Source organism: Populus euphratica, unplaced genomic scaffold (genome assembly GCF_000495115.2).
Source record: "Populus euphratica unplaced genomic scaffold, PopEup_1.0 scaffold254.1, whole genome shotgun sequence".
Classification (NCBI taxonomy): Eukaryota; Viridiplantae; Streptophyta; class Magnoliopsida; order Malpighiales; family Salicaceae; genus Populus; species Populus euphratica.
Genome location: NW_011500137.1, coordinates 154,412 through 181,357, shown reverse-complemented (window position 1 = coordinate 181,357; position 26,946 = coordinate 154,412). Strand labels below are relative to the sequence as shown.

Here is a 26,946-nt window from a genome sequence, read left to right as displayed (position 1 = left end):
CGGTACCGATGAACCGAACAAACCAACCATAAAACAAGAGGAGTATAAACACTGTAGTTAACCTAACCCTAATATAACATAAAAAGCTATTGTCTAAAGACTATTTTTCTCATTCTTCCTTTTCCTTTCATCTACCCTGCCCTGTTTCTGTCTCCATTCTCCACTCTCCATCTACAAACTCAAAAGCTAAGCCTCCAACCCACAACAAGTCCCATATTATCCAACCCAACAAAAAACCACATCTCCATCTCGTTGGCTTCTCTATCTCAAAACTCAAAAGCTAAGTCACCTACCTGCAACAAGTCATGATCCTCCTCCTCTATAGTTGCAGTAGAAGGAGAGGGCTCCTTCATCAGAGAAAAGACAAGAAAGTAAATTTTATTCCTATGTTAATTCTTGTCTTTGTATGCTTATAACATATATTTCAAACTTTCATGCTTCTTTGGCCATCTTGTGCTTGTTTTATAGAAGGCAAATTGAACTTTGTGGTGTTACAACGGTTATGCAGAAAGGGTATTTGTTAAAAAATGTTAATCCCCTCTTATATTATATATGTTATTAGTCAAAATTATATAAAATTATAAACAATAAATGAAAAGGAGTTGGACAGAATTCTTGAGATGTAAGATTAATGTAAGGATTAAATAAGAATAAAATCATAAGATTAATGTATCCACTAATGATATTTCAAACAAGTATAGTATAAACTCCTTTTATTACTGAATTAGAAACCATACACAAAAGAGGTTCCAATCAGATTATAAATTGTTAACAAGATTACATTAGTTATCTTATTCGAATAATGTTAATACTTATAAATGTTGTTGGGTATTCATGATTATAACTTATGTTAACAATAAATCAAGTTTCTTTCATAGCACGGGTGTTGGTTATACCATATGATTGAGCTATAAAAGTACCATGTATTTGTTGTACCAAAGGTTATACAACATAAATCTAGATTAATCATTTAACAAGTAAAGCATTAAAAGTAAACAAATAACAAATATAAAACATGTTAGTATCAAATATTAAAGTCCATGTTGATTTTATACTATATTTATTCTTACACCATTAGTGTAACATTTTCACCTTGACATAATACTTTTTTTACCTTAACATAATAAACTTAACTAAACATAATGAAAAAGAGAAATATAAATAAACAAGATAACAACATAAATAAGATATAAGTTAACTAAGTAAAGGAAAGGAAATGAAAAATATAAATAAAATATTAATATAAGCAAAACTTAAGAATTACAAAAATATAAAGAAAGAGAGTAAGAACATGATCTTGATTTGAAAATTAAAATACCTAAATGTATGGTAAATACCTCCTTTTATAGGTCAAAATTTAAAACTATTGATTTGATAACTAATTGTTGAGTGCGTGGCCAATCTTGACTTGGTGACAATTCTTATCTTCTTGTCTGAACAAAACGTCATTGGTAACGTTAGAATTTGAACAAATAGTTTTCATGAAAGTTCTAGGAAATTGTCTCAACTTTCTAACAAAAAATGATTTTGAACTTCTAGAACTTAAGATATGGGCTGAATACCGAATAATATCTGGGCTGTAGAACAGATTCAGACTTCTCTTTTGATGCTAAGATTTGAACTTTCAAACAGCAGAATTAAGTCTTGAACTCTGCATGAATGTTTTAGGCTTATGTCTTAGCTTTCTAGCCATATAAATCAAACTACAATCCAAGATCTATAACTCCAGATGACTAAATAATTTTCCAGTTTGGACTGAACCAGTATCTTTTTTCGAAACTTAGCCCTCTCTTTTTCTTCTCAATTTTAGTAGTTAAACTCATCAATCAATCCTTTTATTTATGTTATAGGCCTGTATTTGAGATAAACATTTACCATAAATTAAAGGTATCTTATATTTATCTTATATTTTATTATAAAACATATCCTGGTTAAGAAGTTATTGATACTTCAAGTGCAAAATGATGATATAAAACCTTGATAAAAATGCATTTTTAAGTATTAATCACTTGACAACTGTTTTTATTATTGTGTGATCTTCACATTAATCTTACATCTCAAAGTCCTCTTTAACTCGTCGTCATCATTATTTATAATTTATATAATTAACCTCTCTGTGGTTCGATCCCGGCCTTGCCGGGTTATTTATTACTTTGACACTCCTTTATTTGGGATAAAATATCAATTTTTTAGTCATGTCAAGGGTACGGTGTAAATGAAAGTTAGTTAAATTTTAATTTTTTAAAAAAATAATATTTTATGCTTGCAGATCATTTTAATATCTTGATAATATTTAAAATAAAAAAAATATTATTTAAATATATTTTTAAATAAAAAATAATTGCTATTATATTTCCAAATATTTTCTCAATAATAATGTTGAAAATATTAAATAAGAGTTGGCAGCGAAGAAATTACCATAGAAAAATAATGGTTTGATAACATGCATGGTGATATTATGAAGGATGGTGGTGGCTATGATTATGAAATCATACTGATAGGGTGGTAATTTTGTATTTTTAAATTGTGAACAGAAAAGAAAAAAGGAAAAAAAAAACAAGAAATCACAAATTTTATACTCTAGTGTTAGTCCTCAAATATTAATAGTTTCTTGGTATAGTTCTCAAAAATCTAAAATAGAGAGCAATCCAGTGAAGAGAAATGATCTAATCGAGAAGATTAAGAGGTGAATTGAGGGACTATATAGAGAACTTGTTAATAACTGGGGACTAAAGTGAGGTTTTGGCAAGCAAAGAATTTAAATGACCATCCATATTTTATATTCTAATGGTTTATAGAACTTACATTTCTCCTTTTTATAATATTATAAAAATGACTTTAAACCAACAAAGTTCTCCTATACTATAAATAAAAAATAAATAAAATCCTCAAAATGGTCTATCTTTTATCAAATTTTTTAGATAAAAGTTTTTTTTGTTAAAAAAAACTTATCTTCTCATTTATTAAACATTTTTAAAAGTTTAATGTAAGATCATGGTCATAAACTTATTTTCTAAAATTTTGGAATTTTTAATGAGTACAAGAACATAATTTGTTTTTCAAAAAAATATATTAAAATCTTGTTTACTTTTTTTAAAAAAAAGGAATTAAAGATAAAATATAAGAAATTTTTAATGAGTACAAGAACATAATTTTTTTTTCAAAAAAATATATTAAGATCTTGTTTACTTTTTTTGAAAAAAAAGGAATTAAAGATAAAATATAAACTTATTTATAGCAATAGTAATTCATCAATTGTTGTTTTTTAAAGTTAATCTATTCACCTCTCATGTAATATTTTCCTATTTATTGAGTAAGGCGTGTTTGGAATATTGATTATTTTTTAAAGTATTTTTTATTTAAAAATATATTAAAATAATTTAAAGCAAACAAAAACTTAAAATTTGATAAAACAGTCATCCCATCTTACATAAACAAGGCCTTAACCAATTAATTAAACTTATATTTCTATAATTAATTTTATCGATATGATCCAATAAAGGACAAATGTCTATAAATAGTTGCTTGGGTTTAAGAAAAACTTGTTTTTATTTATTTATGGCTTGTTTATTTTATTTTTATTTTTATTTTTAGCATCTTATTTTATTTTTATTGGATAAAAAGAATAATAATTTAGAATTAAGAAATAAGTTCATTTTTAGCAGATGTTAGTTCTATTATCACACATCAATTGTCTTTTTCTAATGTTTATCTTATTCTGAAACTCGTATTAAATCTTATTTATATTGGTTAGTTATGTGATTCTAGTTATTTTTTAGTTATTTTTTCTTTTTTTCTTTTTTTGTTATGTTCATGATCTACAGTCTTAGAAGCTTATTAACATAATTTTTAGCAGATGTTAGTTCTATTATCACACATCAATTGTCTTTTTCTAATGTTTATCTTATTCTGAAACTCGTATTAAATCTTACTTATATTGGTTAGTTATGTGATTCTAGTTATTATTTAGTTTTTTTTTCTTTTTTTTTTGTTATGTTCATAATCTACAGTCTTAGAAGCTTATTAACATAGCTCATGGGAAGAAGGGACTATCTATTTTATATGAGTTAAAAGTGTCAGTTACTGCTGCTGCTAATTTATCTTCTTTTCATTTAAGTCCTTTTTTTTTCTAGTTTTTATTTGTGACATTCTCGTCTAGGTCATGTTTCATCTTCTCGTTTGATGTTTTTGGCTTCCACAGGAGCTTTATGAAATTTGCAAGCTTGTGATATTTCTGATTGTAATGGATATAAATTGATAAAAATTTTCACTTTACCTTTTAATCAAAATATTTTTTTTTTCTATTTGATTTGATTCATTTTGATGTATAAAAACTTTTTTCTTTTGCCATAAAAGAAGGGTCTCGATATTATTATTTTTTTTTATTGATGATCATGCTTATTATTGTTGGTTTATTTAATAAAATATTATTTTGAATTTTTTGAAATATATACAACCTTTAGAGCTCTTGTCAAAACTTAACATTATATTATTATTAAATTTTTTAGGTGTGATTTGGGTAGAGAATATATATCTTTAATAGATTTTGTGAGTTATTTGCCTTAGATGAAACCATTCATTAAACATCATATATAAATATCCTTGAGAAAAATGATGTTAAAAAAAAATATATAGATAAATTATTGAAACTACTCATTCTTTTTCATTATCTGCTTGTATTCCTAATATGTTTTGAAGAGAACTTATTCTTTCTACTATAGATGTAATTAAGACAGATTTTCCTTATACCCTAAGATGAGGGTCGTGTTTGGAATAATAATAAAGATTGTTTTTAAAAATATTTTTTATTTAAAAATATGTTAAAATAATTTTTTTTTAATTTATTCTTTACATCAATACATCAAAATAATTTAAAAATATGTAAAAAATAATTTAAAGCAAAATAAAACTAAAAATTTGATAAAACAATGGTCCCATCCAACACTCAACAAGCTCTTAACCACTTAATTAAACTTACATTTCTATAATTTAATTTATATTGGAAGTCTAGATTAAAATGAAGTAAAATCTTTCTATTTTACTTAAACTCTTTATATAATATTGTTTCCCTAACCACATTTTCACTTCCCTTCTCTTAATTTATTTCGTTCATTTCAGGCACATTTACTTGAAGCTTGGTTCTAGTTTTGAGTTTTGCTATCCATTTTCTTTCTTTCTTTTAGCTAGATGCATTTGAATTAGAAGGGAAAAAAAAAAAAGCACCCTTGCCGCCTGAGATACACCACACTGCCTCCTGTTTATGTCTTGGCATCCCCGTAGATCAATAATGGTTATCATTCCCACAATCATAGAATAATAATCTTCACCTTAAGAATTTAATTTATTTTTATTCACCTGTTTATAAATATTATTGTCTATGCTCTCATTTCTCACCAGCAAATATATTGAGCACATGAGGGAAGAAGATCAGGAAACATTTACTTTCAACAGTTGGTGATGCATCAAGCAAGTTAAATCTTACAGCCGAGACTTGGCTTGCTCCACCGGAGAACTCTGCAACAAAACAGAACAAATATCATTCGCTATCCAAGATTAATCTGCATGAACAGTTAAACAATCAGCTAATATGTTGTAATTGGTAAACAAATAGGCACTTGCTTCATTGAGACACTCAGTAGCCACTATACATGTTTTAAACACAATCCCCAAAGTAGATGCAGCTATGTATCCTCATGTAAAACATCCGTCCAGAATACAGACATGTTACATGGTTTTTATCTGTTTGAGCTGTTAAAAACAAGTCTGCCTTTGAAGGGGCAGATATGATTCAGGAAATGTTGGAGACAAATACGTTAAAACCATAGAACTCATTAATTTACTGGCTACAATATGTTTTTGGTATTCTATGCACAGTACTGCTACCACCTGCCATCTACAGGGCAAGGGTCACAGTGACCAAGTCCTACGCAATCTTAAGGATGACACTGATGATAAAGCGATACGTGATATGTTACAACTCATCTACTCACTCATGCACTCGTACTTCTAATCATGTGATAAGCATATTCAGAAATTCAGGTCTCTCACCAGAGGAGCACCCTTGGCACCTCGTTCAGCCAAGAAGGCACACGGCTCAAAGAATTCTCCATACGTCTTTGACCATTCCTCCAATCTTGAGTAAATGTACTTGGATCCAAAAGAATCAGCCCAAAACATAATGCCCCCCCTGGTCCAAATAAAACAAATTGATCAAAGCAAGACCCTAAACTAAGGAAAGAAACCCTTTCACTTGGTACAAACCAAACCTGTAAGGTGGAAAACCCATTCCCATAAGAGATGCAATGTCAAGGTCAGCAGCTTTGACTGCAATGCCTTCGGCAAAGACTCGGCAAGCCTCATTCACTACTGGGAAGAATATCATCTCCACAATGTCCTTCTCTGGTAATTTTGCAAGCTGTAACAAATATTAATGACCCATAATGAGCAAGAGAGAGGGAGAGAAGATTCACTAGAAGATACACTTTTTGTTATTTGAGGTCGGGATCCATATTAGGTAGGATAAAAACAACACCTAGAACTACAAAAGCAGTAAGTGAGAAAAGGAGAGTGAATACCTTGGGATCAACAGCAACACCAGAAATGCTTCTTGCTTTCTCAATGTATTTCCTTAATTCAGGATCTGGCTTAGCTTTGCGCCTATCATCATACAAATAGAATCCTTTGCAAGTAGTTTCACCTGAGATTTACATGGTGAATAAGGAATGCTTCAGAGAGAAACATAGTTATTAAGATGGATCCCATTAAAGAGTTCATGCAGTCTTTCAAACTTTTGCAACCAAAGTTTTACTTTCTATTCATGTTTCATCAGGAGGAAATTCATAGATTAACCAGAGAAGAAAAATACCTCCTCTCTTATCCTCTTGCATTAGTGGGAGAAGCATAGATTTATAGGTTCGCTCTGGGAAATTCTCAACAAATTGCATGCCAGTTGCAATTGCAACGCCAAACCCAACCAGGTCAGCCAACCTGCATGAACAAGTGAAAAAGTGAAGTCATTCAAGGTGAGAAATCATATATTTTATAAAGTGATACCAAGATGAACTGAAATATATTTTCTCCAGAAAAAAAGGGGGAAATGGTTACATTTCTCCCCAATGAATTAGGTACCTGAATGGGCCCATTGGCATTCCAAATTTGGTGATCACCCTGTCAATTTGATAAAGATCCACACCATGTTCAACAAGTAAAATAGCAGCTTGGGTGTAAGGAAAGAACATCCGGTTGACAGCAAAGCCTGTGCAATTTCCAACCACAACTGGAGTCTTCCTTATTTTCTTCCCAACATCTAATAAATCCACAATTACTTGAGGAGATGTCTGCTTGGTACGGACAATTTCCAAAAGTGGCATAACATGAGCCGGACTGCATCAGAAGCACAAATGATTCTTTAAGCCAAGAACAGAAGGTGAAAACACAAAGTTCTTTTCTACACCAGATATTACCTAAAGAAATGGGCTCCAATAATCCTATCTTGCGACTTGGTATGCTTTCCAATCAAGTTCAAGTCGATTGTGGAAGTGTTGCTGGCAAGTATGCAATGTGGTGGGCAGTATTTTTCTAGATCAGAAAAAATTTGTTGCTTCAAAGAAACATTTTCAATCACAGCCTGTTTCAAGCATCAAGAACAAATAATGAGAATAGAGTTGTTTAATTTCAGGATAGAAAATTCAAAAGTACCAAAAGAAAGTTAAATCAGATGAACATGCAGACCTCTATGACCATGTCCACGTCTTTAAAACTTTCATAATCAAGAGAACCCTTGAGAAGAGACATGGTTTTTTCAAACTTTTCTTGTGTCATTTTTCCTTTCTTGACACGACTTTGGAGATTGGCTGGATAAAAAAAAGAAAAGAACATTTACTCATAACAGTAGAACCTCAATATGTAAACCACATGAGAACTGAGTTACAAGATGATAAATTAAAAGCTGATCTCAAGACAAGTCACTGGCTCTACCTCTGACTCTACCAATACTAGCCTGCAAGAATTGGTCATTTAGTTCTTTCAGGATCACTGGATAATTACTGAGAATTAATGTAGTTGCTATTCCCGAACCCATTAATCCTCCACCAAGCACAGCAACCTTCTTCACTCGTCTAGGTACCAAGCCCAGATCAGTAATTCCTGGAACCTGTTCAAAATCAAGAGCTGATCAGGGTTTTGAAATAAAAGTATGTGGATTGTTAAGTGCCAGATCAATCTTGAAGAAGTAGACAAATATCTTCCACAAATTCAGATTCCAGATAGCCATTACATGTATTGATAACTCTGGAAATTCAATTGCATCAATTTATTTTTCAATTCAATTCTTGAGAAACCTTAGTTGGTGCACACTAAAAGAACAAACCTACTAACAAGAACCAATCTCTGCAATCAAAACTCCCGACTTCAATCAGAATGAGTGAACCTACTTCAATTCTAGGATTAAAAGGAGTATCCACAAAACAGTTAGGAAGATGACAAATCAGAAAACTTGACCAAATATATCTTGCAGGAATATCAATGGTTTCAAAAACATATTAATATGGTTGACAGAAAGCATATTATAAGATCTACTAAAAAATGCTGATGAATAGCCAAGAATTCCATGAATAAAATTGCACTAGAACCTTGGTTGTTCCACGCAGAGCAAAGAAGATGTGGACCAAGCTCTTGCTGATGTCAGAACGCACAAGTTCTTGGAAACTTTCAAACTCCTGCCAACATCAGACAACTTATAAAACAGTTGAATTGGCTACAATTTGAGGATAAAGAAAAAAATTTCAGGCAAGGACCTTGTAGAGTCCAGCACGTGGACCAGAAACTATGCCATGTTCAACAACGTTGATGCAAACTATAGGATGTAAAAGATTAGGGGCTCGTTTCTGGGCTTGTGCTCTAGCAAACTTGAATATTTCCCTTGCCTCGCCAAGGGAATCTAATTTTTCAGTCTTGTAAAGGGTAGCAATCCATGGTCTCCTATGCTCAAAGATATCGAGGGCCCACTGGCGTGCAGTACTTACCAACTCATTTGGCAAAACAACAGCATCCACAAGGCCCAGGGCATGAGCTTCCTCACCTTTAACTGGTTTTGATGTCTATATGCAGGGAGGGGAGTTGGAGATTGATTAAATATTATACAGCTGTTCAACTAAAGAAACACATGGATCAAGAAACTGGAAGACCTAGCTACAAAATACCAGCATCATTTCAAGGGCCTTTGTGATACCCACAAGACGTGGAAGTCTCTGTGTTCCTGAGACAATCAGAAACATAAGATTCGAAGTAAGAAAAGAAAACCCTTTTCTAAGGAAAATGAGCCTGATAAATAACAATCTGTCAAATCCGATATGTATAATGTAACTTTGTTCAAGGAAGAATTGACAGCTAATGGGCAAACATGACAATTCATACAAAAGCCTTTTTGTGCATGTTTAACCACAAAATATAAATGACAAGTCTATGATTTAAGAGCAACAAAATTTCTGATTTAGTTTCTGTAAATAGGATCATTAGGCTCTCATATCATGACATGGAAATCATTTTTTGTGCCATTTGCCTCAGCAAGATGAAAACAAACCCTTTCCCTTCCATTGAGCATACCATCTGGAGTCACATGATCTAGATTTCATGGCTATGATATCATGTCTTGACACACCAAATCATCTTAACTGACTTTCACCTTTTCCTCCATCAAAACTATCTCTCGCTTCCTCTATCATCATTGATTTATCATTCTTTGTCTAGAAAGTAAATGCAGATTTTATCATTCTTTGTCTAGAAAGTAAATGGTTTTAACATTCTTATTTCGCCAGACGTGTTGTCTTAAACACCTACCATCAGATTTTACAAGAATGCACATCCTTATGCTGGAATTTATTGTTTAACTTTTGAAAGTTGCCAAGGTGTCATGCCATGCAGATTCAACAACTCCTAAAGCAATTACTCGCTCCATATACTCAGCAATTCTGATTTAGCGAGCATGCCTTACTATGGCCCTCCACCTGATTTCTTTTTTATGCAAGAAAACAAAAATGGTCATCCATAGATTTTCCTTGACATCTTGATCAAAATACTTAAAATTCAAACCATTGAACATTACAACAAAGTGTAAAATACGATACAAAAGTTTTTATTTTGTTGAAATTACAAAAACGTTGGCATTCAAAACAAAAGAAGTGTAAAGATCCCACTGACAAACCTCCAAAACCAGGAATTAGTCCAAGTTGAAGTTCAGGTAGGCTTAATTGAGCAGTAGGGGTTGAGATACGAGCATGGCAAGCCTGACATAGCAAGCATATCAGATCATCTGAAGAAATCAATTGTAAAATGATAAATCAGTATATATAGAAAGGCATACCATTGCAACCTCTAGTCCTCCACCTAAGGCAAGGCCATCAATAGCAGCAACTGAAGGTTTTTTTGCAGCTGCAAAGCAAAACAACTATTCAAATAGCTGAAATATGTTGGCGAAACTTCTTTCGAGGATATTTAAGCCATGAAGAATGAAGAAGAATAAACCAAGAGTACCTTCTAAAGTGTCACCGAGAACCTCAGAGAATATAAAATCAGGTTTTGGTTCATTCACTGAGAAAACATAAAGGAGATTCTATTGGAGTTACAGGAAAGAATATCTTGAGCACAAGACAAAAAATACTGAACATACCTTTTCCCTCTTGAACTTCCTCAAAAGAAGAAATGTCAGCACCACCAGAGAACTTTCCCTTCGCACCTGCATCATTACAATGAGATCTTAGCTTGACATCTCAAATTCTCATTCAGTTCTCATGCTTGGAAATGTCCTACAAACTCCTTGAAATTTTTACGAATAATTGCTTAATAGTTACCTGTAATAACAATTGCCTTCACATCATCTCTTCTTAAAGCTTGCTCATAACTGTCCTTCAAGCTGTTCAACACTGGGATGCGAGCAACATAAATAAGTTCCATATCTTATCAGCATCATCGAAGAACATCATGTAACTGAAGACAAATAAGTAACCACAACAGCAAGTCTTGGAGGATGCCAATTGCTTTCGCAAACAAATTTGAGGAGAACAAGAATACACCGGAACCCAACAGGTGATTCCAAATGCTACCAGTCATTAGCTTAAACCAGAAACATTAAATATTCCAAGTTAGCCTTATGCAACTGGAGCATAAATTTTCCAGAGTGAGAAAATAAACCTCCAAGATGGTCTCCGAATTCCTTAGACAACTAATCATATAACACCGAGAATAGGAGGATAGAGACCCTTTACCCCCTAAATAATTGCAGCATGGCATCCACCATTTTGTTAGTAATTATCTGTTATTTGCCTTGCTAAACAGAAGCTGAAATGTGAAATTATAAATTAAATTGACAATCCTGATCCTTGAAAAAAAAGAGCAATTTTAAATTTAATTCCTCCATGCCAGTAGACTACGTTATTGAAAAAAGGGTAAGAGAAAAATCACCACCAATAATGACCCCTTTGAATCTCTTAGTTTATAGCCAGTTATCTTTTTTCCTCAACCAATTGCCATTCATGAACTTGAAAAATTAAAAAATTTCTTAGTCCAACAAACACACTGAAATTAGACCGCCAGCCAACCAAAAAAACAAGAAATCAAGTTCAAATATCAAAAGGGTCCACATGGAATGAACAAAACATACAAGATCTAACTTAATTCAGAGAAACGAAAGTGTGACAATACCATCAGAAGAGAGTGCATTGACAGGATGATTGATGAGGGTTATTAGAGCCACCCCATCAGCTCCGACTTCAATAGTGGTTGTTCCCTTGGTCCTGCTTCCTTTCATTCTCCCTTCCTAGGTTCTGAGACGTCAATATTGTCTTCCTAGTCTATAATTTGTTTTTATACCACTGAGGGTTGGCGTCGTGTGCTAGCAGAAGAAGTGACGTTGCAGAGGTTTGTGAAGAAACTAGAGTAAGAGAAACAAACATTTAAAGCATGCGGCAACAGCAACGGCGACCTTGTTCTACGGTCGTGTATTCCATATCCGTCGTTTTCGTTCTAGGATTGGATGGTCGTGCTCCTGCTTTCTATGGAGAGTGACCGTACCTGTCCATTTATTTTCTTATATCCGTATCAGTCGGTTTGCATGTCTTGTATCAATAATTTTATAAAAATAATATTATTTTGTTTTTTTCTTAAAAGAAAAAAGCCATTGCGGTGACCATGGCCAGGCCGGCGCCAAGGGTTTTTTTTTTTTTAATTTAATTTATGTGCTTTTTTTAATGAAAGCATACTATAAATATGTAATTGTTTCATAGACATTATTTTTTAATTTGTGCTTTTTTTTATGTTTATGATTCTTAAAATAATACATATATATATATATATAAACTTAAGAAAACAGAAAAAAATCAACTGTAAATAAATAATAGATTCAAGATTTCATGTATTTTTTTGGGATTTTTAATTAATTTCTCTTTTTTTAAAAAGGAAAAAAATACTTTACTTCCTAAAATGATTACAAAGGGGCTTTTAGTAAATAAATAATCGCTTAAAGGAATTAAAAACGTGAATTCACTAAAAATTACTGTTGGAGGCACATCAATTGCTTAAACGCTTGAGATCGAAGTGCTGGGATGAAGATATTACATGACATTGCTGGAAGTCATGACCTTCTGAGAGGATGTGCGTCGTCTGCAGCAAGAATCGGGGATTCGACTGGTTTAGCATGTAAAAATAAATAAAAAATAAAAAATAAAAAAAGCAAAACACGTGCCAGACGAGAAAATACCTGATTTTTTAATTGAAGTGGTTGGAAATCATCAATCCTAACTACCACCAAGTTGCGTATTAAATGAAGTGGTTGGAAATTACATGAATGATTTATAAATAATTTCTTTGATTTTTTATAGAATTTTTAAAATATATTTGAGGTTTTAAAAAATAAATATTGTTAAAAAAGTAATCAAACATGTTTGTTAAATATATCATTTACTAAAAACTAAAGATTTAAAAAATATTTTAAAGTTATATTCAGCAAATATTTTTTAAAAATAAAATATTACATTTTTTATTTTAAAAATTTTAAATCATTCAGCTCATCCTAACTGAGTGGACTAGGCTTGCTATCCCAAATATCAAGCTCGCAAACATGATCTAAAATATATAAAAAAAAATAAAAATTAAAAGGGGAAAAATATTTGAATTTACTCAAGAAGACAAAAAACATTCTGAAAAGTCTATAAAATATAGATTCAAAACCATAACAAAACATGTCAAATAAGGCACATAAGCATGAAAAAACAAACTCAAACAAGATTTTGAGGTTATATTAACACAAGAAATAACCTAACATCATGATTATTTGATTATTTGTAAAAAATAAAATGAAAGAACGAAAAATCATATGCATGATTTTGGTGTTTTTAAACATATAAGATTCTGGATTAATGATTAATAAGTTAAATGCATGTGTAAGAGCTAAAAAATGATCAAATATACATGGAAAACAAGGATCTAAAACAATGTTCATCATATAAACATTAATCTAAAAAAGCAATGCAAACCTAGAAAAAGACCTAGAAAAAGATAGCAGGGATCAAAAGCTCATAAAATACCTAAAACTTAGAAACAAAAACTATAGCTTAAACATGTTCAACACAATTTGTTTAAACCATAAAAAAAAAAAAATCAAAAGCATAACAAGAAGTGAATTCCATAATAATAGCAAGCAAAAATAGCATTCTCTTAGACAAAAACATTATTTTATTGATGATTTTTATTTTTTTCTAAACTCAATCCTTATGCTTGTAATTTGAAACAAACCTAGTAAGCTACTTAAAACAACCTAATCCAATGACAGCATTAATATTTAACATAACTTAGCATGGTTTCAAATTTGGTTAACTAATTATTAAAACTTTAAAATGTGTCTCAAATGATATTTAACACTCCAATAAACAATCTTAAACATCAAATCAAGCCTCAAACAAAATTTAAATATGCATATACATAGTAAATCATGGCATAACAAAATATCTAAATACAAACATTCATTGCATTTAAACTAACCAAAAACTTTAAATGATACCTAATAAACATTTTCAACAGTAATTTAAAAGAAAATAATAGAGGAAGGGATGTGCTCATTGAACTCCATCCCCTTATTAAAGTTAGAATATATCTTGTCCAATTAAGTTGTTTATTTGCTAGAGATTTCTAAGATAGCTTTGGACTTGTACCGGTGGCTTATCAAAGGTTTTCTTTTTATTTTTCTTAGCTAGTTAATGGTTTGGCTAAAGATTTTTTTCCAAGTTTCTCCTCCCCTTCTTTTATGGTCTTTGGTATGGTTTTTAAAGGGCAATAAGGATTATCCCAATGCCATGAACTTACATTTCTCATCCTTTAATGTCAAAATATAGATCTTAGTCATTCATTGAGGTTAAGGATCAACCCTTTCAATGTTTGAGAGCTGACAAAAGGAGTAATTTGTTATTTATGGTAGATATAGCTAGTTGGGGCATGGGTTTTGGCTCACAATACAATGCCTTTAGGGTTGCAAAAAAGTATTTGTTTTGTCTAGGTAAGAGTACAAAAGACAGGGTGCAAGGGGGAATGTTTTTTTATTCTAGATGGGAAAAAGATGAGTGAGATTTCAGGGTTGGAGGGTAGCACCAGAACTAGGCTTTTTCGGGGGAAGAAAATTAACAGTGATCAGGTAACAAGTTGTTTAGACCTTTTTTTATTTTTATTTTGTTTAGGATTACATAAAATGGCGTCATTTTAAACTAGAATAACTTGTTTTGATCAAAACACACAGTTCATTTAAATAAAATGAAGTTATTTTGGTAACCCTAGATTAATTAGGGTTTTGATTTTTTTTTAATTTCAACTTTTAGTTTTTTAATTTGTTCAATTAAACCCTCTATTGATTCTAGTTTTATGAATCAATTCAATTTTACCCCTTTGGGGTTTCAAAAGGATCCTATGATTTTAGCGTTTTCTCAATATCGTCCATGGACTTAGATATTTTCAAGTTTGTCCTTAGTTAACCTTCAAACTTTCAATTTCTTTAAATCTATCCATATTTTTAACCAAATTTAGTACCTAAACATGCACATCTTTTGCAGAGATGTCTTTGGTTTTAAAATTCTTTAATTTGATCTCCTAAATTTTAATTTCCTGATTTCATCCTATTAAAAGCTTGAAAAAGCTAAATTTGGTCTTTTAAAATTTTAATTTTCTCAATTAAGCTCAAATTAGACTTTCAAATTTATTTTTTCACCTATTAAGTCTTTAATAAAATTAATTTAACCTATTAAAAATCTAATTAAGTCTTTACACTTAATTAATTCTTTTAATTTTAGCTTAAACTAATTATTAAACTTAATTAAATCTTTAATTAGGCTTATGCTTAAATCAAATCAACCAATTATAATTCTAATTAAGTCCTCATACTTAATTTTTATGCAAATTCATCAAATATTCACTTAACCTTGAATCTATATTATAGTTTACATCTAGGTCCTTCAAGGTTGCGACTGAATTTTCAATTTCATCAAAGTTCTAGTTTGGTTTCTTTATCTCTCATTTATGTATTTAAATGCCTCTTCAGTCTATCTTTGCCAACCAAGTTGATTTCTTAATAAAGAAAAAGAAAATGATAACTTTGAAGGAACTTAAAATTAGATTATAATAGTCCTTTTTACAATGTTTATAACAGAAAATCTCATAAAAGGCTTTAGATAGTAAGCTTGTAAAGAAAAAAAAAAGATAAAAGGATGTGGATTTACCAAATTAAGAAGTGGTTAATCCGTCTCAAAGGCACACTCAGGAGAAAATAATACCAAAGATATTGTCTAAAAGTGAGTGGCTTAAAAGCGCATTCGAAATGGCATGCTTCAAATTTATATACATGTAACCTTAAAGATATTTCATGATATCATATTTTCAAAATTAGGTTTTCTTTGTCCTTGTATGGGTAGAAATTAAAACCTTCAATAGTTTTTCTTTGCTGGAAATATTCGAATATATCAAAGATTCTTTCCTTAAGCTCTTTGCAAGGATTACTATATAATGCTTTGAGGTTAACATACATGAATTTTTACTTGAGAAACACAAGTCCTTTTTCTTTATAAACTTCATTTTTTAAAGCTTCAATCTTTATAATAAGTTTACATGACTTCTTTGTTTAGGCCTACTCTAATTATAACTTGTAGACTTGATCTATGAGAAAGGGATACTCTTTTAATAAGCTTAGATTATCTTTTCCTACCCTATCATCTAGGCATTTTTATCTAATTAATTATGACATTTTAAGACGGTCATATTTATCATTGTATTTTTTTATGTACCATTACTAGAGTGTCATGATCACCACTCAGTATTCACCATATTTTTTCTATGATAGCTTTCCTAGTTATAATCTAAGTTCTAACAGAACATTGAAAGATTTAAGCAACTTGATTTTAATTTTTTGTCTTCTTGAAAAAGGAATATACAACCATCCTTATTGGGTTTCATGAATTACCCCCAGCCTGATCATTCCTCCAAGTACTTTATCTTGCTTGGTTTTTATAAGGACAATGTTTTCCAAAAAATGTTTGGTTTTTATAAAAGATCAATATCGCAAAAAATTTCTTGGAATTTCAAAATTATTTTCAAATACAAAAATCATTTCGATGAATGTTTAAAGTAAATTTTTTTAGGAAAACTTCAAGCAATTTCTATGGATAGGGTTTCATGAAAGTAATTAAAGATGATGTTTTGCATAAGATTTTTGGTTTTTAGAAAATATTGATATCACAAAAAAATCTTTGAAATTTCAAAGTTATTTCCAAATGCAAAAACCATTTTGATGCAAGTTTAAAGCAAATCTTTTTTTGAAAAAAATCAAGAAATTCCCATGGACATGGTTTCATGATGGTTGAATTTTAGATTTTGATGCAGGTTTTTCTCTCATTAAGAATGTGAGGTGACCTTTTATTTTTCATGATTTATTAGTCAAAGGGCTCGAGAACTCGAGAGTTTCAATGAAAAGAAATTTTTAAAGCATTCATTTTAATTATATGAATAATAAAGTATATCCATAATCTTTTAAAGATCTAATTTTGTATGGGAAAGTATTATTTACCAACTCAGATTACTTGCCTTTAATTAGAAATTACTTTATTAGGTATGTAATGTGGGCTTAAATTACCTGTCCTTATTTTCCTCATTTGATTTTGAATATCATCATCGTACTTGTTGTCATAATTTAATTTTATATTTTCCTTGAAATCATCTTTTTTTAAAAAAAAATAAAAAATAAAAAATAAAGATATAAAAATACAAAAAAGTAAAAAATAAAAGATGAAAAAGGATCAGTAACTTGATTGGTGAAGACAGACTAAAGATGGATTTAAGTGTAAATCTGGACTCTCAATTGCACCCTTAAAGGACCTGGATGTGAAGAACAATGTAGATTCAAGGTTGACTTGAGTAAATATTAGAAGAATTTGTATAAAAATTAAGTTTGAAGACTTAATTTGATAGGTTAAAGGTATAATTAAGTTGAAGAATTAATTTGGGTTAAGATTAAAATAATTAATTAAATACAAGGACTTAATTAGATTTTTAATAAGTCAAATTAATTTTATTAAGGACTTGATTGGTGAAAAATTAAATTTGAAAGCCTAATTTTAGCTTAATTGAGAATATTGAAATTTTAGAGGAATAGATTTAGTTTTTATAAACTCAATTGGATGAAATTAGAGTCAAAATTGCAGGAAAATGAAAGTTTAATTGTTAATCAAGGTTAAAGCGAAGAAATTCAAAATCAAGAACTTTTTTGCAAAAGCCACGCTTATTCGAGAATGAAATTCGGCTAGAATAGAGGTGAAATTAAAGAAATTATAAATTTGAATGTCAATTTAGGATAAAATTAAAAATTATCTATGACAAATGACCAAGTTGAAAATGTGCTAAAATCAAAGGGTCTTTTTAAAATTTTATAGGGGTAAAATTAAATTAATTCTTAAAATCAGAACTTAATTAAGTACGTAATTGAATAAATTTAAAAATTAAAGGATGAAAATTTCCTTTCTTGTTAAGTGGTTGCTTTTATAGTTGTTATAAAATAGTCAGTTCAAAGTCATTTCTTTGATCAATTTTTGACAACTTAGAAGTCTGTTGAAAATTGTGGTTGTGATTATAGTTCAAAATGTTTTTTCTTTAAAAATATATTAAAATAATTTTTTTATCTTTTAAAATTATTTTTAAAATCAGTATATTAAAATAAAAAAAATATAAAAAAATTAATTTTTAATAAAAAAATTTAAATTTTTAAAAAACATGAATTCATCTGTACTTTCGAGAGGGGAGTACCAAATTATTGGCTTGTTATCAATGATTACGATCCAATCCGGGCGAATCAAAGTCCTAGATTCAAGCCTACGAGGGATCCCAAAATGAAATAAATACAGGAGAAGTTCATGTTAAAGAGGAGGGAGAAAAACAAGGAAGGAAAAAGGGAAGAAAACCGAAGGAAGGAAAAGATATAGAGAAAAAGAAAGAAAAAGCCACGCTAGCAACCAACACACATTGTATTTCTTCCTTTTCCACGCTAGCAACCTCTCCTCTTCCCCAGCCAAAAGCCACACTAGCAACCAACATCCACCGTTGTATTTCTTCCTTTTCCAGTAGCTGCAGTGGATCACCAGCAGCTCCACCGTGGACCACCATCCTCACGACAGACCAGCAACAGCAGCATGCACCTCCCCCAGGCCAGGTAGCTTCTTCTTTTCTTGCTTTTCCACGCAAATCATGCACGAATACTGTAAAAAAATGAAAAAAACCTGCAGCATACATGAGTAATTAATTACCTGTTGCTGGCAATCTTCTTTGCCAAAGGAAATAGCCATTTGGTTAATTATTAATTTCTAATAATTATTAACAATTGGTTACATATATTTGGTGCTCCATTTCTCCCTTTTGCAATTGGGCTCAATCTGAGATCATTTAATTCCACTAATTATAATTAGTCTCCAAGTGGATTTTCATAAGCTCTGCCGAAGAAAAAAGCCTGCTTGAAGTTGACTTTTTGTTTGTTCATATTTTTTAAGAGTTTATGATGTGTAGAGTTTTCACAAATTTGGTGGTCACTTCCAAGTTGGACTAAGGTGTAATGTTTTGGTAAACCGTGTTTAGTAGCATGGTTTTAGCTCTAGAACTCTCGTGATGGAGTTTGAATGGCAAGCAAGGTGTAACAAGCTTAATTTGTAGTACTCATGGATATGAAATTCTTTGGCGCCAAGAAGAATAGTATCAAGATGGTCTTGGATGTTATGTTTTTAGACTCTCTACTACTCCATGATATCTACCCTCACTGCTTTAGAATTAAAACTCCAGATTTGACTGTGGCATTCTCACATGGTCCTATTACTACATAAATGCTGCCCTTTACCAACATCTCATTGTTGTTCCTCTTTTTGTAATTTGGTACATACATGTGCTCTTCGTTTTTCCCATTTCATGAAATTTTTTGTAACTTTGAGAATAATCTTTGAGGGGTCCAATAGTTCATTTTTCTGCTTTTTGACTGACAGCCCAGTAAAGCTATGAGATTAAGGATTTTATTCTTGCCACAAGAAGGATGCTTGATCCGTCACAATCAAGAGGACCAGAGATGTGTGCATCTTCGAGGTTCTTGCTGCTAGTACACTTTGTGTTTGACCAGAAGGTTCACAAGTCAATCAATAGGTGTGCTTTGTCATCTGTCTCATGTTTGCTTTCGAGTTACAATATCCTTACAGTTAAATAAATCAATAGTTGCATGAGATCGTTGGAGAAAGATTTGAGAACCTAACAATTTTTTAGCAGTTTTTTCCCGTAATTAGCTTTTAATCCCTGTAAAAGGGTTGGTAGTGTTGGTGGTTTATTTAAGGCGACAGCTCCTCATTTCTTTGATATTTCTTGTTTGAAGGTTTCAGCGTGCCGGACCTGGGAAGGAACAACAGATTTTAATCAGAATAAGGATATATATATATATATATATATATATATATATATTTGTGTTTATCTTTTGGGAATTGTTACCTCGATTTTAGTGTCAAATGCTGAATTAGATCCTAGGCTATTTCTGAGACCTTTTTTCTGAACTCAGATTTGTAAACTTGAGAGTTGTTATTTAGTATAGTGGATTTTCTTTGAACTTGGATCTCAATTGTCAGGGTCCCTTGCCATTCTTTTTTGAAATAGTACTAGTTAATTGAGCTGAAATCAGCTCTTTTGTTTTTCCATACGGGGGCCGCATCTCCTGTTTGATTTGTACCACTTCCTGTTTTCATATTCTGCAGTGCCCATACATGTAGCTAGACAAAGCTTCTGTTGCTATGATCAAGTAAACTTCGGGAGAGATCTCATGTAGTGAACTAAACTCAAATAGAAAACATATGATTGAATAGTGGATGACAATTAAAAATAGAGCTGTGACATTAACTTCCTTTCATCGGCGTTCATTTGATTGATGGGAGGTCATTTGTTTGATCATTGGACCCTGTGGTTGGAAAGGTAATTAATCTTTAAGGAATGACATATGTGGCCCTAGAATCTGATCATATTCTGAACGTTTGTTGGGTGAGAAAGAGAATTACTACTACTGCTAAGCTTTGTACTTGCATCCTTGCTATGAAACTGGAAGAAATATTTTTTACATTTTAACACAGCTATTATTGTATTGTGGGTGTGTACTGGCGTGCTTTATTTAATAATTGTAAACACTAGCATTAGTTTCTTGGAAACCCTGCGGGAAATAACCAGGAGGTTTGTCATTTACTATAAATTATTTGAGTGCAGACTTTGTGGCTTTTTCGCCTGTCCTAAAGTCAACGTTACCACACGCTCCGAAATTTACTCCATGGAATTTTCGTCATAAATAGAATGTTCAAGATGGTGCTCTTTGCGTTAAAATATCCTCGATTTTGTGGGTGTAGCTTCTCTCTGGCTTTGTTAAAACAGATAACAGATAGCAATCTAGCCTACCAAATATAGATCGAACAATTCTTTGAGGTTTTCATGGCTGCTTCTTATTCACGTACTACCACTCGGTGGAAATATGATGTCTTCCTCAGTTTCAGAGGTGAAGACACCCGGAAGAGTTTTACTGACCATCTTTATACTGCCCTGTGTCACAAAGGAGTCATCACTTTTAGAGATGATCAAGAACTTGAGAGAGGGAATGAAATTTCCCGTGAACTTCTTCAAGCAATACAAGATTCAAGGTTTTCAGTGATAGTTTTCTCAAGAAACTATACTTCTTCTACATGGTGCTTGAACGAACTAGTAAAAATTGTGGAATGCATGAAACAAGGTAGACAAACAGTTATTCCAGTTTTCTATGATGTAGATCCTTCTGAAGTAAGGAATCAGACAGGGAGACTTCAACAGGCCTTTGCTGATCATGAAGAGGTTTTCAAAGACAACATTGAGAAGGTGCAGACCTGGAGGATGGCGATGAAACTAGTGGGCAATCTTTCTGGATGGGATTTGCAGGATAGGTAACCAAAACACATCTTCTTTTTCTCATGTTTTGTGTTTGTGTGTTTGGTAATTGAGGAAAACCCCTTTAATATGTTGTCTGAAATTTATACCTCAGCATGCAATTTGTTGATCTGTGCCAATCTGACTCATGTTTGGTAACCTTGTGAGTATTTCGTCTGCAGGCACGAGTCAGAGTTTATTCAAGGCATTGTTGAAGAGATAGTATGCAAGTTGAGAAAATCAAGTTACAGCATGTCATGGGTAACCGAGAACTTAGTTGGAATGGATTGGCGTTTGGAGGAAATGAGTTTATATTTAGGAGTAGAGCAGCTGAATGATGTTCATGTTATAGGGATCTGTGGGATGGGTGGAATAGGTAAGACGACCATTGCTCGAGCGGTCTATGAGAAGATGCTGGGTCATTTTGAAGGCAGCAGCTTTCTTGCAAATGTTAGAGAAGTTGAGGAGAAACATGGTTTAGTTCGCTTACAGGAACAACTTCTTTCAGACATGTTGATGGAAAGATGGACCAAAATCTCTGATGTTCATAGAGGAATGAATGAAATAAGGGCTAGGCTGCGTTCTAGAATGGTTCTTGTTGTTCTTGATGATGTTGATCAATTGTTCCAGTTAGAATCTTTAGTTGGAGATCGAAATTGGTTTGACAATGGAAGTAGAGTCATAATAACCACAAGAGATGAACTTCTTCTGAAACAATTTGGAGTTGATAAAATATATAGAGTTGCAAGTTTAAATGACATCGAAGCCGTTCAACTCTTTTGTCTGAAAGCCTTCAGAAGTTATTGTCCCCCGGAAGATTATGTGCTTCAGACCATCCAAGTTGTAAAGTATGCAGATGGCCTTCCATTAGCTCTCCATGTTTTGGGTTCATTTTTTTCTGGGATCAGATCTGTAGAATTGTGGAACCATTCATTGAAAAGACTGAAAGATATCCCAGATAAAGGAATTCTAGATAAACTTAAAATAAGTTTTGATGGACTTAACGAAGTAGAGAGGAAAATATTTCTAGACATTGCTTGTTTTTTCAACGGGTGGGAAGAAGATTGTGTCACAAAATTAATGGAAAGTTTCTATCCACAGATTGGAATAAGGATTCTTGTAGACAAATTTCTCATAAATATTTCAGATAACAGAGTATGGATGCATGACTTGCTTCAAGAAATGGGTCGACAAATTGTCAAGAGAGAGTCTCATGAAGAACCTGGAAAACGCACTAGGTTGTGGCTCTGTGAGGATGTCATTCACGTTTTGCTAAATAATACGGTAAATAACTTACTGTTACAACCACAATTCTATGTATCAGATTTTGAGTTCCCCTTTTCCTGTTCATCATTCCTATTTATTAACTTTACTGTTCAGGGAACCGACAAAGTTGAAGGCATCTTCCTGAATTCAAATATCGAAGTAGATGGACTATACTTAAGTGCTGAATCGATAATGAAGATGAAAAGGTTAAGAATTCTCAAACTCCAAAATATAAACCTTTCCCAGGATATTAAATCTCTCTCCAATGAGTTAAGATATCTTGAATGGTGCCGATATCCTTTCAAATCATTGCCATCAACTTTTCAACCGGATAAACTTGTTGAGCTCCACATGCATCATAGCAGCATTAAACAATTATGGGAGGGAGTGAGAGTACGCCTACTTCTATTTTGTTACTTCAAATTCAGTAATGTATTTAGAGTATCATCATGCTGATTTTCTTTCTATATCTTTTGACAGCCTTTAAAGTTGCTTAGAGCTATTGATCTCAGACACTCCCGAAACTTAATAAAGACTCCAGACTTCAGACAAGTTCCAAATCTTGAGAAGCTGAATCTTGAGGGTTGCAGAAAACTGGTTAAGATTGACGACTCTATTGGAATTCTGAAAGGGCTTGTTTTCTTGAATTTGAAGGACTGCGTAAAGCTTGCCTGTCTTCCAACAAACATATGTGAGTTGAAGACCCTCAGAATTCTTAACTTATATGGATGCTTCAAACTTGAAAAATTGCCTGAGATGTTGGGAAATGTAATGAATCTGGAGGAGCTTGATGTAGGCAGAACTGCTATAACACAACTGCCATCAACCTTTGGTCTCTGGAAAAAACTTAAGGTGCTATCTTTTGATGGATGCAAGGGACCAGCACCTAAATCATGTTATTCTCTCTTCTCCTTCCGGTCACTTCCAAGAAATCCTTGTCCAGTTACTTTGATGCTGTCCTCTCTGTCAGCACTATCCTCTTTGACAAAGCTAAATCTAAGCAACTGCAATCTCACGGAAGGAGAACTTCCTAATGATATGAGCTGCTTCCCATCATTGGAAGAATTAGACCTTAACGGAAATAACTTTGTTAGAATACCTTCAAGCATCAGCCGGCTCTCTAAACTTAAAAGCCTCAGGTTAGGCAATTGCAAGAAGCTTCAGTCACTTCCGGATCTTCCATCAAGGCTTGAATATCTTGGGGTGGATGGTTGCGCTTTGTTGGGAACTCTTCCAAATCTATTTGAAGAATGTGCCCGCTCAAAGTTTTTGTCCTTGATTTTTATGAACTGCTCCAAGTTGACTGATTATCAAGGGAATATCAGCATGGGTTTGACATGGCTTAAATATTACCTCCATTTCTTGTTGAAAAGCGGCCATCAGGTCTCTATCTCTCTCCCCCCTCACTTCACAGACCAAGCTTTTTCTATATTTTTCTTCTGTGTTAAAATTTTTGTGTTGTGTATTGAAATAGGTTATGATTTTGGTGCAGGGTCATCCAGCCTCTTGGTTTTTTACCTGTTTTCCAGGAAGTGAAATTCCCAGTTGGTTTCACCATAAGAGCGTGGGTCATTCTTTAACAATGCGGCTACTTCCTTATGAGCATTGGTCCAGCAGTAAGTGGATGGGATTAGCTGTTTGTGCATTCTTTGAAGAGCTTGATTGTGGTGATTCATGTCTTATTACATTGAACTTCGATATCAAAGGCTTCAAATCTAGGCGCTACTTTCTAGAGTACCCTGAAGGTTCAACATTTATGTCAAATCAGGTTTTCTTTATCTTCTTTCCCAGAGGCAAGTTTCCGGAACCACTTGCTGTGTCTAATACTACTTCTCAGCCCATTGAGGTGGAGTTCCGGTCATCTATTCAAGAAAGAAACACCAACAATGAGTTTCAGGTTCTTTCTGCCCGAGTCATGAATTGGGGGTTCCGCATGGTGTACGAGGAAGACACTGTGCAGTTCAACGAACCGAATACAAGTGTCGACTCTATTAATGGATTGCATTCTGAAGATTTGAGGATATTGGATGAGAACTACTCCATCATCCCATGCAAAAATATTGAGGGCAAATGCCTCCCAGAATAAACTGTGAAAGTAATGCCTTGCCACCTGATGTTCCCTGCCCTTCAGATCCAATTCTTTCAGGGTTTTGATAGAACTTGATCCCTGACAAAAATATTGGATATATTTCTTCTTCTTCTATAGATTTCTAGTATTTATCTTAATTCCTGTGTTGATACCTAGGATCACTTTAGTATTTTTCTTAACAATTTAATAACTACATGTACTTATTTATATTTATTTTCAAGTAAAACACTATCTACGTTGTGTTTTATAAGAAGATTCACACTAAATTGTTTTTTTAATTCCTCTTTAATATTGTCAACACAATTAAAAAAAACTTGGGTAGAAACTGTTTATATGAATAGCCACCGCAATTTTTTTTATTGGATCATTTTGCTGTCTAGTTTGGTATTGTACTTCTGGTTCAAACCTTTTTTTTTTTTTATTAACATCTGTTTCTTTTTTTCTTAATTGATCCATTTGCTTAGTTTGGTTTTGCAAAATTAACACTTAATAATAAGAAATGAAAAAAATATTAAAAGAAAAGATGGAAATGCAACATGGGTCAGACTTTTTTATTCATTAGCATCCTTCATTTTTGTTTTTTTGTTTTTGATTGGGTTCTTTAAGAAGTGTAGTTTAGTTTTGCAAGTTGAATGCTTAATAAACCACAAGTGTAGTTTAGTTTTGCTAAAAAATATTAAAAGAAAGGATGGAAATGCAACATAGGTCAGACTTTTTTATTTATTAGCATCCTTCATTTTTGTTTTTTTGTTTTCGATTGGGTCCTTTAAGAAGTGTAGTTTAATTTTGCAAGTTTAATGCTCGGTAAACCATTGATAAACCACAAGTGTAGTTTAGTTTTGCAAGTTTAATGCTCGGTAAACCATGAGATGATGTTTAAAATTACGAGCATGAAAGATAATATATAATTAAAAAAATATTAAAAAAATATTAAAAATATAATACAGGAGAAATACATAATCTAATATGGATTGCAATAGTTATCTATATTATTTTTTTTCCTTTTTTCTTAATTTTCTTTTTCACTTGATTTGTTTTTATTCTCAATTTAATCTTTTTATGTTAAGTTTATTTGAGATTGAATTTGATGTTTGTTTTGGTTGGTTTTAAGTACAATTATTGCAAAGTTAAGAATAAGTTTCGATGCAAAGTTAATGTTCAATTTTAAAAAATAAAATTTAATTTTATTGATTCAAACCAATTAAAACTTTAGATATTCTATTTGAAATTAAAATAAATATTTAACATCATTTTTTCTAAGAAATAACTGCTAAATAATATATTTATCTTGTTTTATTTATTAAGGGTAAAATAATATTTTTAGCTTAATCTATATATAAGTTCTTTGTATTCAGGTTAAACAATCTATTTTTACAAATCAATTAAGGAGAATTCTAGTCTCCTTATCTTTTTTATTCGTATTTATTTTGTATTAATTAAATTGTTTCAAGATGATATCAAAGCTAGTTTTATAGAACGAGATTTTTTTTTTTTGAAGTGATATTTTGTCTTATACTTTTATAAAATCTGGTATTTTGTCTTTCCTTTAACTTCTACAATTTAGAATTTGCATTCTATTTCTACAATTATTCTAGTATTTCATCTTTCCTTCAGTTTTTGTAATTTGGTATTTGTGTTCTGATTAATACTTAAAAGTGCATTTTTATCAATGTTTTATATTATCATTTTACACTTGAAGTATTAATAACTCCTTAACTAAAACATGTTTTATAATAACATATCTAATAATATAAGATACCTTTAATTTGTGGTAAATGTTTATTTTAGATATAGGCCTATCACATTAAATCTAGATTCATAACATATCTAATAAAATATCAATAACTCCTTAACTAAAACATATTTTATAATAACATATCTAATAATATAAGATACCTTTAATTTGTGGTAAATATTTATTTTAGATGCAGGCCTATCACATTAAATCCAGATTAGTCATTTAACAAGCAAAGTATTAAAGAGTGAACAAGATAACAAATAGAAAACATGTTAGTATCAAACATTAAAGTCCATGTTAAGTTTACACTATACTTATTCTTACACCATTAGTGCAGTCTTTTCACATTGACATAATAAACTTAACTAAACATAAT

At 31.7% G+C, this 26,946-nt stretch overlaps 2 protein-coding genes across 4 annotated transcripts; one reads left to right on the top strand and one right to left on the bottom strand.

Annotated features, from left to right (window-relative positions):
• Positions 1-5,207: 5,207 nt before the first annotated feature.
• Positions 5,208-12,091, bottom strand: LOC105110534 (glyoxysomal fatty acid beta-oxidation multifunctional protein MFP-a-like). Its single transcript, XM_011005608.1, has 18 exons — positions 11,698-12,091; positions 10,848-10,919; positions 10,667-10,732; positions 10,531-10,587; positions 10,361-10,428; positions 10,202-10,283; positions 9,201-9,256; positions 8,796-9,098; positions 8,631-8,717; positions 7,978-8,152; positions 7,732-7,853; positions 7,464-7,627; positions 7,129-7,383; positions 6,866-6,987; positions 6,576-6,697; positions 6,267-6,415; positions 6,049-6,187; positions 5,208-5,514 (listed from the first exon to the last, which is right to left on the bottom strand). The coding sequence occupies exons 1-18, from the start codon at positions 11,801-11,803 to the stop codon at positions 5,479-5,481; spliced, it is 2,181 nt and encodes a 726-aa protein (XP_011003910.1). The 5' UTR covers positions 11,804-12,091; the 3' UTR covers positions 5,208-5,478.
• Positions 12,092-18,450: 6,359 nt separating this feature from the next.
• On the top strand, positions 18,451-25,110 carry LOC105110533 (TMV resistance protein N-like). Of its 3 annotated transcripts, none has more exons than XM_011005606.1 (7): positions 18,451-19,641; positions 20,295-20,508; positions 21,132-21,494; positions 21,660-22,761; positions 22,858-23,136; positions 23,224-24,126; positions 24,236-25,110. In XM_011005606.1, exons 2-7 carry the CDS (start codon positions 20,465-20,467, stop codon positions 24,827-24,829), a joined length of 3,285 nt encoding a protein of 1,094 aa, XP_011003908.1. In that variant the 5' UTR covers positions 18,451-19,641; positions 20,295-20,464; the 3' UTR covers positions 24,830-25,110. The 3 variants fall into 3 exon arrangements, with proteins under 3 accessions (XP_011003908.1, XP_011003907.1, XP_011003906.1); XM_011005605.1 differs by having other exon boundaries at positions 18,451-19,678; XM_011005604.1 differs by lacking the exons at positions 18,451-19,641; positions 20,295-20,508 and having other exon boundaries at positions 20,661-21,494.
• The last annotated feature ends 1,836 nt before the right edge of the window (positions 25,111-26,946 follow it).